Genomic DNA, 18,392 nt, shown 5'->3' with positions numbered 1-18,392 from the left:
TGTTCATAATGATTTCATAACATCATCTATTATATATATATGTTTAGTGTCTGAGTCTCTGAAACACTGCCATCTGCTGGCAGATATTGAAACTACATCTCTTTCTCACAAATGCACAAGCACAGAAGGTAGCAGACTAGCTTTCGAAGCTTTTGCTTTGAGTGGGCTTACTAGTGTATAGATAAGCTGGCAGAAGGAATCACGCAGGTGAGTCACATACAGTTATGTACTCTACGTCTGTAGGTATAAATTTCAACATTATGGGGGGTATTCAATGTCGGGGCACAACTGTCGGGCAGGCCCAACAGCCCTGCCCCTGTCCATTTCTTGGTCTGCTCGAGCGAGATTTTGCAGGCGGGACTCAATGTCCCAGCTGCCGCGGGTTGAGAAGGGGGCAGGGCTGCGAGAAGTGGCCTTGAATCGGCAAGCTGCAGCTGGGAGCTCGTCAATTCCTGGCTGTTCTCGGCAGAACGAGCCTGACTGCTTGTGAAGTCAGGCTTGTTCTTCCAAGATCCCCTGTTCAATGCTGTCGAGGAAGACATCATTAAATAGGGCCTCACAGCCATATCGGGAATGACTGCGGTAGATTGAATACCCCCCTCAGTCTCTAATGACAACTACAGTATAAGCACTTGTGAAACACAGAAAATGAAACAATAACAGCAGACAATCTATGACAAAAAGGTGGAATGATAGTGATATTTTATCCATAAATCATCAACAACAAAAAAACACATTGGAGCCATATGAAATATGACTGTAATTTGCACTTACCATGACTGTAGTGTCATCTGATGCACTGGCAATGACATTATCATTGTGGGGACACCAATCTATGTCCAGTACAGGAGCTGTATGACCACTGACTGTGGGGTGATTCTTATCCACACGGCCTGTCTAAACATAAAAATAATAATAATTACACATCTTATTATAATTGTTTATATGGTGCCACAAGGGTTCTGCAGCACCTGACAATACAAAACACGAGGGGCAGACATACAGTGACACAGGAGGGGTAGATGTGAACATAAGCAGAATGTTAGGATAAGAGATTGCTGGGTTTAATGAAGAGGTGGGTCTTGACAGGCTGTTTAAAGTTTTGTAGGTAGGTGGAGAGTCTGATAGGAAGGGGTATATAATTCCAAAATCTTGGAGGCAGGAGAGATAAGGTCAGATATGTAGGTGGGAGAAAAAAGTTTGATGGCTTTGTAAGTGAGTGTGAGGAGCTTGAATTGTATTCTGAAGGGTAGTCAGTGTAGGGCTTGTAAGAGAGGGGAGGTGGACATACAGCATACATCCCAACATGATCCATGCCAGGAGGGACACAATGCTCTGCTCCTGCACTTTCCTCTTGATGTATGATTACCCTCATCTGTGTTAAGCAGGTTAATTGAGGAGAAAGGCGCTCCAACACTAGTTTCAGGGAGATTATAGTTGGTAGTAGAATTTTGCACTGCGCCCCATTGGAGGGGGGTGTGTCATACTCCACCCAAAGGGCGTGTCTAGTTCCATATATGGAGCGATTGTGAAAAGAGATTGTGAACGTGGCACCTAGAAGTGTGGGTGTGTGCTGCTACATCTGAGAGGAATCTTTTAAAATTACCTATATCCAAATGTAGATGATCCACAAAGCAGTTACTATACTTGGTAAAGTGCTGGGAAATGGCGCTGATGCTTCAATGTAAATGTATCTGTCTCTCATTCCTTTTTAACAAAAAATGTAACAGTGTAATGTGGGCTAGGTCAAATGAGGGAGATTTCTAGACTAATGAGTGAGAGAGGGAGATTGCTGCTATTTCAGGAAGTCTCCTGCAGAATACAGGAGACTATGGTTTGATGTAATGTAAGTCCCAGACTTAACAGGTTGTGGGTCATGCCATGATGGGCTTTCCCCAAACTCTGCTTCACTCACTTATAAAAAAGTTGAAAAAAAGTCCACTGGCACACATGGCATCCACTCACTAACACTTTGTAGAACAAAGTGGCATTAAGCGAATCGTAGGCTCACAATACTGGCAGAAGAGCCATTTCTGATAGGTGGGATCATTGGACAGTCCCTAGTTTTGGAAATATGCCACCAAAATTGTGATAATAAGGAGAAACAGTTACGTTTCAACTGACCCTTTTGAATAGAGTGATTCTCAATAATAGCTACTGATTTTATAAAGTTAATGATCATTTCTTCTGGCTGGTCTAGCTGAAGGCCAGTCATATAAATAAAATGGTTCCAGTTGATAGATCCACAGTGTATAGATAGAAAACCAAAAGGTCTACCCAAAAGGTCGACATTGGTCAAAAGTTCAACAATGTCAAAAGGTGGGCATAGTCAAAAATTTTGTCAGGATCAATATGTTGACATTAAAAAGGTCGACACATGACAAGGTCGATGTGTGTTTTTCAGGATTTTTTAAGTTATTACTTTACCATCCATTTCAGAATAGAGGGAGAATATCAGAGGGAGAATATCATTGTGTGGCAAGTGCAGCGAGGCACCGAATCTGAAGCATGGCGAGCAGGGCAGGCGCCACTACTAGGCAAATCTAGACATTTGCCTAGGGCGCCAGCCACTGGAGGGCGGCAATTCGACCCTCGCATGGAGGCTGCAGGGGTGTCCGTGCCGGGTACCTGCGGCACTGTGTGATCTGGCGGCGGGGTCCCTGCAGTGATGCGCGCTATCCGGCAGCCAGGCGGCGCGGGAAGCACTGCTGGGTTTGAAAACATTCCGCATGCTGATTGGCTGCGATTCAGCCAATCAGCGTGCGGCGAGTTTTCAAACCCATCAGCGCTTCCCGCCGGATAGCGTGCATCACTGCAGGGACCCCGCCGCCAGATCACACAGTGCCGCGGCGCCCCACCTCCCCTCGTCTGGGGCGCTCGGGTCCCTTGCACCGGCCCTGATAGCGAGTGCAGCAAGCCATGCGAGGGTATGCATTACACTATTTGGGAGTCCATGTTGACGGTTGGACCTTTTGACCCTGTGACCCTATTGCATGTCGACCCTTTGGGGTAAACCTATTGACTATCTATCTAGACACTGTCTATGTAATAATCCACACCCAAATAAAATATATAATGTTTTCTGTTTATATTTGTCATAGAAAAACACCTGTGACGTTCATTAAAAGGGAACAAGGGAGTCTCCTAATTAGAAAAGGGCAAAGAGTTCAAAGGGATAACAGAGATGAAGAGGAAAGAGGAAGGCAGAAGTGTCACTGGGCACAGAAATGTTCCAGGACGTGCAGGGGGCTGGGAGGGCGGTGCCCTAGTACTGAGCAAAACAACCTCCTGCCCGACACTTTGGAAAAACTGAGCCCTCTAATAGCCTTTTTTAGTACTTCCTGAGACATCTCTATTGTTTGCTGCATGAGGTCATTCTTATTGGAAGTACAGGATCAGCAGACAACTGCCTCAGCCTGACAGTCTGTACAGAGAAGCTCTCCATTCCTTCCCCGGAGGAGGAATCTGGGATAACGGATGGGTCAAGGACACTACCAGCGACCTGAGGAGTTAATGATAATAAATTCTTGAGCCAAATAAAGATCAGTGTTCTGAAGGATGAGCCGTAGTCATATTGACTTGCTCTTTCAAACTCAGATTCCATTTACATCACAACACATTGCTCTATGGAAAACCATTAAGCTTAGGGACACAGATCTACTGTACTGAACTGTTTATAGATATTAGTACATATAATGATAACTAGGTGTCCCTGGTGACACTGCAGGACATAAGCTATGGTCAAAACTCCTTACACGAGCTCACAGGGTCAGAATAGAATAGTTATAATATTTATATACTTATTTAGTGTTTATTTATTAACAGTTTCACGCATATTCCGCTTTACAGAGAATATTTAAACATTCACATCAGTCCCTGCCCCAGTGGAGCTTGCAATCTATATTTCCTACCACATGTGCATGCACACACATTCACTCCAGGGCCGTCTTTTCGTATGGGCTTAATGGGCACTTGCCCAGGGGCCCCATGTGTATAAGGGCCCTATGCTGATAGCTGAGGATCCCCTTTTTCCAGGGATACCAGAATTTTGAAAATCGGCCCTGGGGAACTGGAGATATCCAACTTCAAAGCAGCAGTCCACATCCGACCTGTTAAATGCAATTCCCAGTCATATTTCTCAGATTCTCTCTGACTTAGAGTTTTTCTGAGAGTATATTCCAAAAGCTGGGACTCTCCCCTTTCTGTCAACACTAGGGGCTTGTCTCTGTCATGCCCAGAACCAGAGATATCAGCCTTCCAGCAGCTGGTCCCTGCTCCAGCTCCAAACGTCTGGTGTGCAGTTTTATATTTTTGTTATTTTTGTTATTTTTGCTCTGGCTCCTGATCTCTGATCCCCAAGTTCCCAGCACCTCCTGAAAGTTGGGACTCTAGGTTTTTATACTATTGAAGGCTAAGAAATCTATTTCCTGATAATGGTGATATCTGCAGTCAAACAAGCTGCCCTTCCACCAGAAAATAACGAATATTAAGTCCACTCCATTATCCAACCCTCCCCTGCGTATAAAACACCCCCTACCTCCCTGGAAGTCATTTACAAGGGACCCTTCATTCAGCTCAGTGCCCCCTTCCACACGTTAGTGTTCTCCCTCCCACCACTCAAGGAGTAATTAGCAGAAGTTACTGCTCCAGGTCCTACATGTTGAATGGAAGATAGAGCACCCCCTGCCACCCGTGGGACATTAAAGCTGCTGCTGATAGCACTCCTAGGAGGGGAGAATGGGTAAGGGCCCCAGTGCATTGCGTTGCCCAGGGGCCCACACTGCTGTTAAGATGGCCCTGATTCACTCTTGGATTTAATTTTTGTTGGAAGTCAATACCAGTATATTTTTGGATTGTGGAAGGAATCAGGAGTACCCAGAGTAAACCGACGAGGATAATATACAAACTCCGCACAGTTAGGGCCATGGTGGGAATCAAACCCATGCCCTCAGCGCTGTGAGGCAGTAATGCTAACCATTACACTACGGGGGGTTTTCTGGTTGATTCGCAAGGATGCAAATTCGCAGCCATGAAAGTCCACCAAACCCTGCCTTGCGAATGGTGGCTTGGCCCCTCCACGACCCCTGCCCGCTCACTTGGGTATGTGCGCCCTGAAAACACCCTGTTCGCTGTGGCCGCATGCACCCTGCATCTGCACATGCGTAGAAATGCATCGCTCCCCTGTGCGAATGCACGGGGGAGCGAATGAACCAGAATAAACCCCTATCCGTGCTGCCCCATATTATATACTATATATACTTTATAATCATATTAACAATTTTTGTGCTATTGTTTATCTCTGGAGAACTTATATGAATTATTTTCCGTCAGACTTGCCTGGAAGATAGAGCACCTTGGGCCTTATTTTGGTTCATTCTTTCTGACAAAATCCTTCTTAGATGGGCAAAACCATGTGCACTGCAGGTGGGGCAGGTGTTACTTGTGCAGAGAGAATTAGATTTGGGTGGGGATTTACTTCAAAGTGAGATCTATATTGCAGTGTAAAAATAAAGCAGTCAGTATTTTCCCTGCACAGAAACAAAATTACTCACCCAAATCTAATTCTCTCTGCACATGTTACATCTGCCCCCCCCCCCCCTGCAGTGCACATGGTTTTGTCCATCTAAGAAGGATTTTGTCAGAAAGAATGAACCAAAATACAGTAAGGCCCCTTATGAGTTAATTTATTGGCTACAAGGTGTCCTACATTAATTACAGTTCTTTCTATGCTATTGATGTCTGTACATGAGCAGAGCTGATATTGCTTTAGGATGCGGTACAAAATTGCTTTCAGGATTCAAATGGGTAAAATGCAGCAACAGGCAGCAGAGTTGACTATGATCAATATAAACAAATTCTGGCTCATATAATTATGTCACAGTAAATGTGTATACTACTGGACTATACTATACCACTATATAACTACTGCCAATAGTAATAATGCATAGTACAAGTAGAGTAGATAGAAGTACTGTATGTTCATTTCAAAATGTTTAAACCTGTAGTTATGGGCCTGATTCTGGTTCACGCTTGCAAAAGCAAATTCTCACTCTAATGGACAAAACCATGTGCACTGCAGGTGGGGCTGATGTAACATGTGCAGAGAGAGTTAGATTTGGGTGTTATTTTGTTTCTGTGCAGGCTAAATACTGGATGCTTTATTTTAACAATGCAATATAGATATCAAGTACAACCCCTACCCAAATTTCAATTTTCTGCACATGTTACATCTGCCCCCTCTGCAGTGCACATTGTTTTGGTCATTAAAGATAGAATTTGCTTTTGCGAGTGAACCAGAATTAGGACCTATATCCACTGGTGGCAGCTGCTGCTTGAAGTACTGCTGCCCTTCTGGGCATCGTCTTAAAATATCTCTACTCTTACAAATACAGACTAACTACATTTTTTTCTCTAATTATTGGCCTAATTTAGGAAGGATCACTACAGTATGTTGAGAAAAAGTAGTTGCTGCAATCAAATAGTAGCCATCCAGAAAGAAAGAAAGAAAATAAGGCTATTGCAGAAATTGCAAATACATTGCAAAACAAGATGCATTCGCCGATCTATTTGCAAAAACCAGAACATTGAAGATTACTTTCCATCCGCAAGTCAAAGGCTTCCAGAACTCTGCTAAAGCAACAGGGTGTAGGTGGTCATCGCTGATGTCAGAGACCCATCCGAAAAACCCCTTGACATGCCTGCATCTTAACAAACACAACCACAAATGCTGCCTTCCTGTCAATACAAAAACTAAAGCAGAATGTGTACGCAGAACAATTTGCATATTATTATCGACTGTATTGCGTTTCCCAACTTAGTGATCCATACTGAATTAGGCCCTCTATTTTGAAAATTAGAAAACATTTGAAAATCTAGTTATTTGGTTAGATGAAAAACCATATTTGTTTCTTTGGAGGCAATGTTGGTCATTAATGGAAAGACTGACATTAGTGTGTGTGTGTGTGTGGGGGGGGGGGGGGCACCTATTTGGCACCTGATTTGATAATGTAACGTGTGTTATAATAAAATATTATCAACTTGGCAAATGCAGGGGAAAGATAACTGTGGATCACTGATAATGCCCTGATTATTATTTAATTTAGCATATTTTAACACTTTTCATGCATATTTTAAGTATTTTTCATGCATATTTGCATGCATATTTCAAGCTTTTTATGTTGCATATAATCCTATCTCTAATGATTATATACTAAGATCATAGTTGCCTACCGACCTGTATTCTGCAGGAGACTCCCTGAAATAGCAGCAATCTCCCTCTCTCCCTCATTAGTCTAGCAATCTCCCTCATGTCACCTAGCCCACATTACACTGTTACAGTTTTGGGGAAGAAAGGAATAAGAGATAGATACATTTACATTGAATCATCAGCACTATTTCCTAGCACTTTACCAAGTACAGTATCTCCTACTCACTGCTTTGGGGCTCATCTACATTTGAAAATTCTACTACCAACTATAGTCTCCCTGAAATTAGTTTCCAAAAGTAGGCAAATATGATGCAGGTTTTTCTACTGCCCACACTAATACGTCCCATACATGAGGGACACTGGTTCTATAGTGCAGCATTCACGCCAAGAGGCTACTATCTAGAAATGCATAATTGTGAATGTTTTCTATGGTTCCATAAATAGACAGGTTCATTTGGATGCAGTTATGAAATCTACAGTCGCAAGGTCAATGGTGGCTACGTAGACAGGATAAAGTCATCATTGGGTTCCCAAAACACTTAAAATGTTACTTAAAGCATTTTTTTTGAATAATTCACTCCGAACATTTTAAATAAACGCAATGTGCTACGCAACATAGAACACACAACAGCTGTATATGTTAAAGATAACAATAGAAAGGTCTATATAATGTACGAAATTCCGAACATCTCACAGATAATGAACATAGGCGGTGATTCAGGTTGGTTTGCAAAGCACAACTGGTTTGCAGATGGACAAAGCCATGTGCACTGCAGGTGGGGCAAATGTAATATGTGAGTTATTTTGTTTCTGTGCAGGGTAAATACTGGCTGCTTTATTTTTACACTGCAATATAGATATCAGTTTGAAGTACAAACCCCACCCAAATTTAATGCTCTCATTTCCCAGCACAGGCTCAGGACCCACCTGCTGTCACCCACCCGGATTTTTAGTGTAAAGCATACCTCCCAACTGTCCCGTTTTTTTACGGGACGTCCCGTTTTTTTGGGACAGTCCGCATATGCGCACAGCCTCTATTCAGCGGCGCAGAGGGCGGAAAATTACTAGCCACACCCCCATTTTCAGTTTTGCGTAGGCCACGCCCCCTTTCCAGCGCCCTTCAGAGGGTTAAGAAGTTGGGCGGTATGGTAACGGTGTGACCCGGCTATTTAGCGTAAAACTGTTATTAGAGATTCGCACCGGCACCGACTTTATGTCTTTCGGATATTTTTTTTTTCCATAGAACCAGAGAAATGACACTGTCATGAGACATAATAAAGTCCAGTATTATTATTATTTTCAGGTTGAGTGATGATACCACGCACTTAATGGTCAATGAGATTCTATCATGAATTTAGCTGCAGCAGCTTTATAAAACAGGGCTGAGATGTCTACAGATGTAATTCTGATTTGCAGTATAATGAAAGATTCTGCAGCAAGCAAAGCATCTGGATAATCGTGCTTTACAGCCAAGCCAGAGAAAGTAAAAGGCTTTAACACACATTTTCTGCTGGCTACAGGGAAGGCACAATGACACTGGTCTTGGAGAAAAGTTAAATTATGTCCCATATAATAAAGTTTAGCTGCTTCCTTTGTGTAGTAAGCCGCATCAGACCAGCACAGTGGTACAGAATACAGAATGAGGTAATAACTCACAGACTTCCCTGCAGAGAACTGGAACAAGAAATAGGATGCAGTATTAATAGCGAGCACACAACTGAATCGTAACAGGAGTCCCACAATACCAAACATTCCACACAGAGGCTACACACTTGGACTAGTGAGTACCTTGTCCCTTGCTGCTAATGTACTTGGATGACAAGTATTCATCTGAATCAGCTGAAGAAAAAAGTCTAGTGTGAATGAATACACTGAAAATGTAAGGATGTGTGCATTGGTTACCCCTGCAACTTCATTTCTCTTGGAAATGGCTTTGTCATTTTTCGATGCCCTCAAGTGATTTCTGAGCAAGTTTCTCTTCAGTAAGCTTGCTATAAATAGTTCAAAGTTCAAATCCCAACCCCGGTGGGAGCCTTGCACTGTTGCCGATTCTCATATATGGAAATGCATTGCAGTATAAAAAAGAAGGACATTGCTGTGTCATTGCAGTGGTGGAAGATTCGCACATCTAATTAAAAAACCCAGTGGTTCCCAAATGTGGTCCTCAAGGCACCCCAACAGTCCAGTTTCTAAAGGCATCTATGCTAACCTGCTAATGTGACCTAGTAAGTAACTGTCAGTTTGATTATACCATCTGTGCATAAGATGTCTTGAGGACCATGTTTGGGAACCACTGCAGTAACTTATTTACAGTAAATGCCAAAGGGTGGTCAGTGGTGATCTCCTTCTAATCTCGTTTGTATAGGGGCACAGTAGAGTCCCTGCCATAGTAAACTGTGTACAGAATCTACAATGCACATTGTGGTTCACATGCCATACAACTCTGTGCAGCTCTTCAAGTAAGGGTAAAACATTTTGAGCCCACTGGATCTCATCTTGGTCCACTCTTGCATATAGATCTAACAATTTTTTTGCAGACCGCACACGTTGGGGCATGTATAAGCAATTTATAACTATTATGGACAATACACACTCATAGGCATCTCCACATTTTCACTAGTGACCGCGTGCATGTTAATGGCCTGTCAAGGGCTGGTCGCATGTACTGTTTATGTGTTTTTTGGATGTGCTGATGGATGTTATACTAGTAGATGGCATACTGGGTGAGTGTAGGAAGAGATTTATCTGATTTCAGTCACATCTCCTGTACCAAGGACACATCTGCTGCAAACAGCTGTCTACAAAGACGAGTGGTCGACTTTGGCAGAATGCCACCAGTTTATATGTCTACCATGTGGTTTTCTCAAAAACTGCACTCTAGCATTAACCATATTCCTATTTGCATCTTAAGCCTAAAGTTCCCCTTACACTTGTGAGATTTTGACAGATTTGACCCAATTCAGATGGATTGGACCAATTTATCTGACAAAATCTGATGTGCCTGATGTGTAGGACCCAATGCACAATCCCGTGCCATTGGGTATAACCAAGAGATTGCTAGAGATGAATCCTCCTGCACATAGGATAAATTTTGAGTCAATCAGGTCCAACTTGTTGAACAAAAAGTTGGACAAGTGAAAGGGGGCCTTGGTGCTTGTTTAGTTTCACGGTGCCTGATATATCTGATGCGATATCGGCCGATATGTCGGATGCGATCCAAAGCGATTTTTGACCTGTTCATAACCCCACTATCCACTACGCATGGAGTTGATTATATAAAGTGTGGCGAGCGCAGCGAGCCACCGAGCCCAAAGCGTGGTGAGCGTAGCAAGCCCCGTGAGGGGAAGCGGCTTAATGCGCTCGCCACACTATGTGTGCAAATGCCACACCTGTGCAAATGCTTGCTGATAGAGACCAGTGGTGTTGTTGCATACCTTTGGCACCTAAGGAACAAATCACATTTATGCTGGCCTGTATTTTTTTACATGAAAGTCTAAGTTTTGATTTTAAGGTAGAAATGCAATTATTTTTCAAGTCGCTATAATTAATAGTCACCCTATGTTGCAATTGAATTGTTCTGGTCACCCTTTGACCCTTTGAGTGCCAAGTGAATTTGTCAAAATAGCTGTGAAAATTGGCAATCAAACATTTTTAGTCATCATAATTACCTGTAATGTTTACCTTGTATAGAAAATATAATCTTTTTTTACACTTTTTTTTTTTAAATGTATATATTAAATGTGAGCGACGCTGGAATTTTTAGCGGATAATTTGCACATCTCTCACAGAGATGATGGCACTCAAAAAGGATAATTAGGGGCATAACCCTACTAAACTATTGGTGCGTTTGCAGTCAACTTTTCCAACATTTCAGGCACAACAATTGAATTACTCTGTCAAGCGCCTAATACAAATAACCGCCATTGAGCAAAATATCAATTCATCAATTCATCAATCAAGACATATTCTTAGGTTTTAAAAAAAAACAGTAAAGAACAAATATATTTCATATCAAAATGTATTTTTAAGGTTTAGTAAGGCATTTTCTACCCTGCAAGCTCAGATATTGAACCACAAACATACTACACAAAATATATAAGCTAACTAGCTACAGCAAGGATGGTGTCTATTCTAACAGTAAGCACAGTGGTTTCATAGTTACATTATCTAGAATGATTAAACCACTATGGTTATGTTCATTGCAAGCATTAAATACATACCTGTCAGAGCTGCACTACTATGGCTGATATACCTGTAAAACTATATCAACAAGTTTTATCAAGCAACAGTAAGTTTCCAAATTTTGCTACTTGAGCTTCGAACAACAGAATCACTCCACCTATGAATACATTCTGCAGATGATCACACACATCTACCATCCAGATTGTCGATAAAGGCCAAGAACCAAGAGGTCTATTTACTAAGCCTTGACAGAGATACAGATGGAGCCTTCTTCAACTAGCCATCTCTGGATAGCCATGGTGAGCCATGGCTCACCAAGGCCTATTGTTCTCAACTGCAATACAACACATAGAACAATATACAGTAGTAGGGGATTAGGATAGGATTAAGTCCAACAGCTCTGGCTCACTTAATCCTATTAAAGGGCTAGATGAGGATGGCTCTACAGGTACAGTACCAGCCAATCAGCTCCTAACTGCCAAGTCAAAGGTTGTGTTTGAAAAATGACAGGAGCAGGTTGGTTGGAGGTTTATCTCCATCCAAGGCTTAGTAAATAGGCCGCTATGTTACTATTATTATTTTGATCAGATTACTTCACTAGTACAGCTAAAGACAGTTGATGTTACATTTCCGTTAACAACTATTTGTGATGATCATGTCATTTTCATTAATATTGCATTTGGTGAGAACTTACCTTAGATAATGGTAACACTATAAACGCCCCTCCTCCACTAGACTCCACAATGATGGCTAAGAATTTAGGATTCACAACACAGAACGAGCTGTCCCAAGTTATCCTCGACACCCGGATATCTTCATACATTTGGTCAGCTTTTACTGGCTGTCCGAAAATGTGCCGGAATTTGCTCTGGCGCACCACTCTTCGGCTCATTATGGAAATACTGGAAAAGATAGAAGGAATATGTTTATTAGATTCAGGATTATATTCATTTGCATATTTTGCCCATTCTCACTGGTTATTGCATATTTTACCTAAAATCTAGTGATGGTGCATATTTTAGGCCCCGCCACCTTTCCACCCGCGAGTCACAGCACTGCTTTCCCTGCTGCTGCTGGCCAGGTAGTTGTAGAGTGTGCAGGCTGGGGAAATATGTGCACAGTGTGGGGAACCTTGGATATACGCTATGTCTGACACTGCTCTAGGCTGCCAATCCATGTTGATAAATGTCAGTTCAGGGCGGATGCCATTACGAAGCTCCTGAACCATTGCCTGCCCCTGGCCTGGGACTTTACACCAAGAGACAGACTTCTGCAGCAGAGGAGGCAGGGAGGAGGGTTGTGACATCACGCAGCGCGGAGGAAATGCCATGTCACAGTGAGTATGCAGCGCAGGGAGAAAGCCTTTCACTACGCTGCCCTCACATGTTATGCTGACATTTGATCCATCAGCGCTGGAGATAAGGGTCCGTGTAGTTGATCCCAGAAGAGCCTAGGATGCTGCAGTCTGCTGTAGCAGCCAGGACAAAAAAATCTGCAGATGCTGTGGGCCTATTTTTGAGGTTTATTTGCAACTTATTGTATGCGGATTTTTAAATAAATAAGTTAAAAAGTACTTTTTTATTATTTAATTTAGCATATTTTAACACTTTTCATGCATATTTTAAGTATTTTTCATGCATATTTGCATGCATATTTCAAGCTTTTTATGTTGCATATAATGATAATCCTATCTCTAATGATTATATACTAAGATCATAGTTGCCTACCCTCCAGCAATCTGCAGGAGACTCCCTGAAATAGTAGCAATATCTCTCTCTCCCTCATTAGTCTACCAATCTCCCTCATTTCACCTAGCCCACATTACACTGTTATATTTTTTGGGGAAAAAAGAATGAGATATAGATACATTTACATTGAATCATCAGCGCCATTTCCCAGCATTTTACCAAGTGTATTAGCTCTTACTAACTGATTTGGGGCTCATCTACACAATTCTATCAAAATGTGACCGCACAAGGCTCGTGGATACATATGTGGCCAAGTTGGATGAGATCCAGTCTTTCCGACACAAACTGAGCTGCTGGATCACTGGGTCTCATTATCGTGGCTGCAATATAACCTCCCACATAGGAGACGGCAGTCATCATTTGAACTTATTTTCCAACTTGCTTTATTTTAAATGAATCAACAGTCACCAGGATCATTTTGAGGACACATATGCTGTATTGTTGTGTCAGTTTCTTCCAAGTTTTAATATTTAACTTTCCGGAGTCCTGTGTCGGGCTCTGCATTTGCATCATAAATTGCAACCAAAATGGTGGGTGCCATATTTCCAGAGACCTGCGTATATCATAGTTGCCTTCCATCCTGCATTCTGCAGGAGACTCCCTCAAATAGCAGCAATCTCCCTCTCTCCCTCATTAGTCTAGCAATCTCCCTCATTTCACCTAGCCCACATTACACTGTTACATTTTTGGGGAAAAAAGGAATGAGAGACAGATACATTTACATTGAATCATCAGCGCCATTTCCCAGCACTTTACCAAGTATAGTAGCTCTTACTAACTGCTTTGGGACTCATCTATATTTGTATATAAGCAGGGCTATTTTTCAGCAGGCTCCAGCAGGAACTGAGGCCCTTATTCTAGTTCACTCTTTCTGACAAAATATTTCTTAGATGGACAAAACCATGTGCACTGCAGGTGAGGCAGGTGTAAAACCCCACCCAAATCTAATTATCTATGCACAAGTAACACCTGCCTCACCTGCAGTGCACATGGTTTTGTCCAACTAAGAAATATTTTGTCACAAAAAATGAACTAGAATAAGGGCCTCAGTTCCTGCTGGAGCCTACTGAAAAATAGCCCTGTATATAAGTAATTTTAAAAATTCCTCTCAGATGTGGCAGTACACACCCACGCTTCTAGGTGCTACATTCACAATCTCTTTTCACAATCTCTCCATATATGGAACTAGACATGCCCTTTGGGTGGTGTATGACACCAAAAAAAACCCCAGTAATTTATGAGAATGTATGTAATAAAAATGTACTATTTATACAGTACTTTTCTACCAATGGGTGCTTTACATTTGTTTTTACAGCACAAAAAAAACAAGACCTATACGAATGCGCAGTTCAGCAATAATCGGCCGCCATGCAAATTCTCAGCAGTGCGATCAGGTCTGAATCGGGCCTCTAGAATGGAGGCCTCTCCAACTGTGCAGGAAAGCGAGATCCATAGAGTTGGTGCCACAAAGCTGAGAGCTCAACCCCAGACAAGTTCATGGAGATTCTGTGTACAGTTAATAGCCCCTCTCCAGATGGCAGTAGTCAGAATGGAATCAGAAAATGCTTCAAAGTACCTTTGTCTCTGGAGAAACTAGAATTTTTGTCACCCAGGTATGGCAGTCATTTGGATCTGCTCCGTCTCTTCCTTTGCATAAACATATGGGTATCACATCCAGCAAAGGGGGAATCTGACCCCCTAGCCTGTGATAAAAACAGGCTGATAGGGGCCAGAGATGACATCACATGACTTCAAATGCCATGGCACCCCTGTGTTTTACCTGATACGCCCAGAAAAAGGGCATTTACCACCCACAAACATCACAGGATGGCCTCACTCATGTGTACTATGAGCTGTACGCATGCACAGTCCATCGATTATCATCAGGTCTGACCAACCATCAATGTTCCTCAGATGAAAGAATATATTTGCTTATTCTAAGCAGAGATTTTCCCCTATTTAAAGAAGTCCTCCAAGAGCAGGTCCGGTTCAACAGGTCAGCAATTAAAACATCTAGAAAGACTTGTCTGATGCCCATGGGGAAGTGAACCATAAATTGAGTTACCATTGTTGTTGTCCAGAAGTCCACCACAATGTCTTCCCGGAAGTCCACCGGATGTGATCACGTTAATGATGCCTTAAAAAAATGTTGTAGGTTAATGGGAAGAGATTTTTTCTCGCCCAGAGAAAGGTGTGCCTTTCACATTAATTAAAAACAAAACAAAAAAAAACATTTTGTTATATAAGTAATGTGCAAGATAAAACTATTGATAAATTGTTGGCGCAACAGGTGCATGTACCATTGATCTTAAGGTTGGGGACACTTACAACAAAATAAGACTCAGGAGAGAATACTGTGACGTTTTTGTTAGACATGGATATTCATGTTGGATGTGAGTGCATTTCAAGATAGATTTCTATTACTGTATACATATTTATGAATCTAGTGATAAAGGAGCTCTGCTTCCTGGTTTGTGGTATATACAAGATACTTACTCCAGGGTTGCCGACCCTCCCGGAGTTACCGGGAGTCTCCCGAAATTCGGGTCCCCCTCCCGGCCCCCCGGAAGGGTGGGCAACCCTCCCGGAATCAGGGGGACCCCCACTGAGCCCCCCGATCTCGGCATTTAAATGCCGCAATGCGCGGGTCTCAGAGGAGGGGCGGAGCTAAAATGACACACCCGTGTCATTTTAGCCCCGCCCCCTCCATGGAGATCAGTTATTTAGACTATTTCCCGTAATGGGGGCGAGGCTTAATGACGTCACAGTCAAGACCCGCCCCCGGACGGGTAATGAAAGTCTCCTCTCCGGGCTTCTCCCGGAGAGGAGAATTTGAAAGTCGGCAACCCTGACTTACTCTAAAATTTAAAACTTGATAAAGGTAACAAATCTCTGTATCAGAGCAGTCACTTTTTATTTAAACAAGAAAGGTTTTGGAATGTCCTTACTAGATATATATCCTGCAGTTCCTGCCTATGTCATATTCTGGAGAAATAAAAAAGAATGTAATAAATGAGCAACAGGGGATGCTCTAATGGTGTCACACGTGTGACTGTCTGAGAAGTACTGCTGTGTTACGGTGAGATTTGATATTAGATTTTGACCATATAGTCAAAATCACATGCAGATCGTATGCAGATCGCACAGGATTTTTACCTTGTGATTCCGATGCGCGCTCCAGCGACAGCACAAATCGGAACCCAGATAGACAGAGCAGCAGTGACTATATAGTGCAAATCTAATGCAGATTGTATGAATTGTATGTAAAAAGTACAGAGATAGCAAAGATTGCAAAGCACTTGACTCCTAAGTCGAATAGCAAGGGAATCTCACCATGTGTACACACCATGAGAAGGCACAGATATGTAGTGCCAGCTCACTCATGCATGGAAATGATTAAGGATCACTGACACACATCCGATGATTATATTTTTACAAACGGCAGATTAGTGGCAGCTCTCCAACCTCAATGTTACTGTGCATGGAAACACACTCTCTATGGGGCCTATTTATTTATAGTGCTAAGGCACAGCTTTTTAGAGCTTGGCACTAATAGCTGTGCTTTAACAATATATATAAAAAAACACCCCATAATTTAGATGCCATTAGCATTTGTAGCTTATGGGGTACCAATAATTTCAACAATATGGCCCCTGACTCTGACAGGCTGCAGTATGCCCCCCTAATTCTCACTGCTACATGTTGTGCTGTGGCAATAACTTGTGAGTACATAGAGAATAACTGACCACCATTTAAGCAGCTCTATAATCCATCTTTTCAGCTCTAGTGGACTGAAAGTCCCAACAGGTATCCCATTAGCAGATGTTAAGCTATACACTAGGTAATTTGGATGCAATTTGGTCAGTTTTTATGCGATTGCAACAATCAGTCGCATAAAAAGCGCCCAAATTGCATGTATTGGACAGCAAGTTCGATGCGATGCATGGTTCTGCGACCAGTGGGTGCTTGGGCCCGGGAAAATGATGAGCACAAACAGCGTGGATGGGCCCCAGAAAATGTGTGTGAAGCATCATGGCGTCATGCAGCACCGCGGACCCACCCATACTGAGTGAACTTGCCGTGCAGGCAGGGAGGGGGTAGAGCCTGTACACTAGTTCTGTGCTCTCATATAGCAGATACTCAGTGCTGCTCTCTCCTATCCCCAGTGTGAGTGCTGCTGGCTGTGGCAGAGATCTGTATGTGCTTAACATAGAAAGGGGGCGGGTCCCAGCACTAATAGCAGAGCTTCCAGTTTGCTCTCTCCTAGCTGTACCTATGCTGCTCAGTAACACTGCCCCTGCACAGTCAGAGACAGGCTGACCACCATGATCAAGAAGATGTGCCCCAATGGCTTGATAGCTCAGCCAAGAACTGCTACCGAATAGTCATCCTGAGCTCCTTCAAGGTGGGCAACACCTCCATCGAGGAGCAGCACAGCCCAACCATAGAAGACTTCCATCCGCGTGGAAGTGGGCACTGTGACAGCTAGCCCCAGCAGCCCATTGGCCAAAAATACAGCAGGGAGCGACCAGTCACTGCACCAAAGACAGTTAGGTGGCAGCCCTCTTTCTTGAGCACTCACCAGCCAAAACATAAAATCGGCACCTCTGCAGGAGCATGCGGGTCAGAGCTGCTGCAGTAACAATCTGCAGGATCGCAGCCAAGCCAGGCACGCTTGGCTGAGATTGCATGCAATATATCATATAGCATACCTCCCAACTTCTTAATCTGCAGAAGAGGGACACTTGTGTGGTGGACCGGCACACCCAAAAAGGGGAGTGTCATATGCAAATGAGGACATGGTCTATACAAATGAGGACACCATCGGACCACGCCCACCGTTTTTCACCCTCTGTGTAGCTGAGAGCATCTATTCCCTTCAGGCCGGGTGGACTCCCAACTGGCTTCCCCCCTCGCCGCGGAACACTGCCAGTACCCAAAGGGGGAGGGGGCTTTAGGAATAAAAGTTGTGTTTGCATAGCACAATAAAAAGTATACATTTTAATGCTTGTATAAAGTATATAAGGTCCCTTACACCACACAGCACTTTCACTCAATTATACACTAGCTGGCCAGAAACTTCTGCTTGCTGGCCATCTGAAACTGAATAAATAGTTACATTTTGGGGTTGCTCCAGGACCATACTTGCCAACCCTCCCGGAATGGCAGGGAGTGAATCGCGCAATTTTGTGTCATTTTAGCCCAGCCCCCTACTCCCGGACCCGCGAATCGTGGCGTTTGTGTGGATTGGGGGC

The 18,392-nt window shown here is 43.1% G+C and overlaps 1 protein-coding gene across 2 annotated transcripts in view; it reads right to left on the bottom strand.

Annotated features, from left to right (window-relative positions):
- The window catches only part of CORO6 (coronin 6), a 97,244-nt gene that overhangs the window by 48,088 nt on the left and 30,764 nt on the right, over nt 1-18,392 (bottom strand). For both annotated transcript variants that reach the window (XM_083172310.1, XM_083172309.1), the window contains exons 2-3: nt 12,084-12,291; nt 775-897 (exon numbers count right to left, since the gene is read on the bottom strand). In XM_083172310.1, the coding sequence (XP_083028436.1) occupies nt 775-897; nt 12,084-12,281 (321 nt within the window). In that variant the 5' untranslated portion in view covers nt 12,282-12,291. The remainder of the gene's footprint in view (nt 1-774; nt 898-12,083; nt 12,292-18,392) is intronic.

Source organism: Crinia signifera, chromosome 2 (assembly GCF_055691185.1).
Source record: "Crinia signifera chromosome 2, ASM5569118v1, whole genome shotgun sequence".
Classification (NCBI taxonomy): Eukaryota; Metazoa; Chordata; class Amphibia; order Anura; family Myobatrachidae; genus Crinia; species Crinia signifera.
This window is presented reverse-complemented; position numbering and strand designations above follow the sequence as displayed.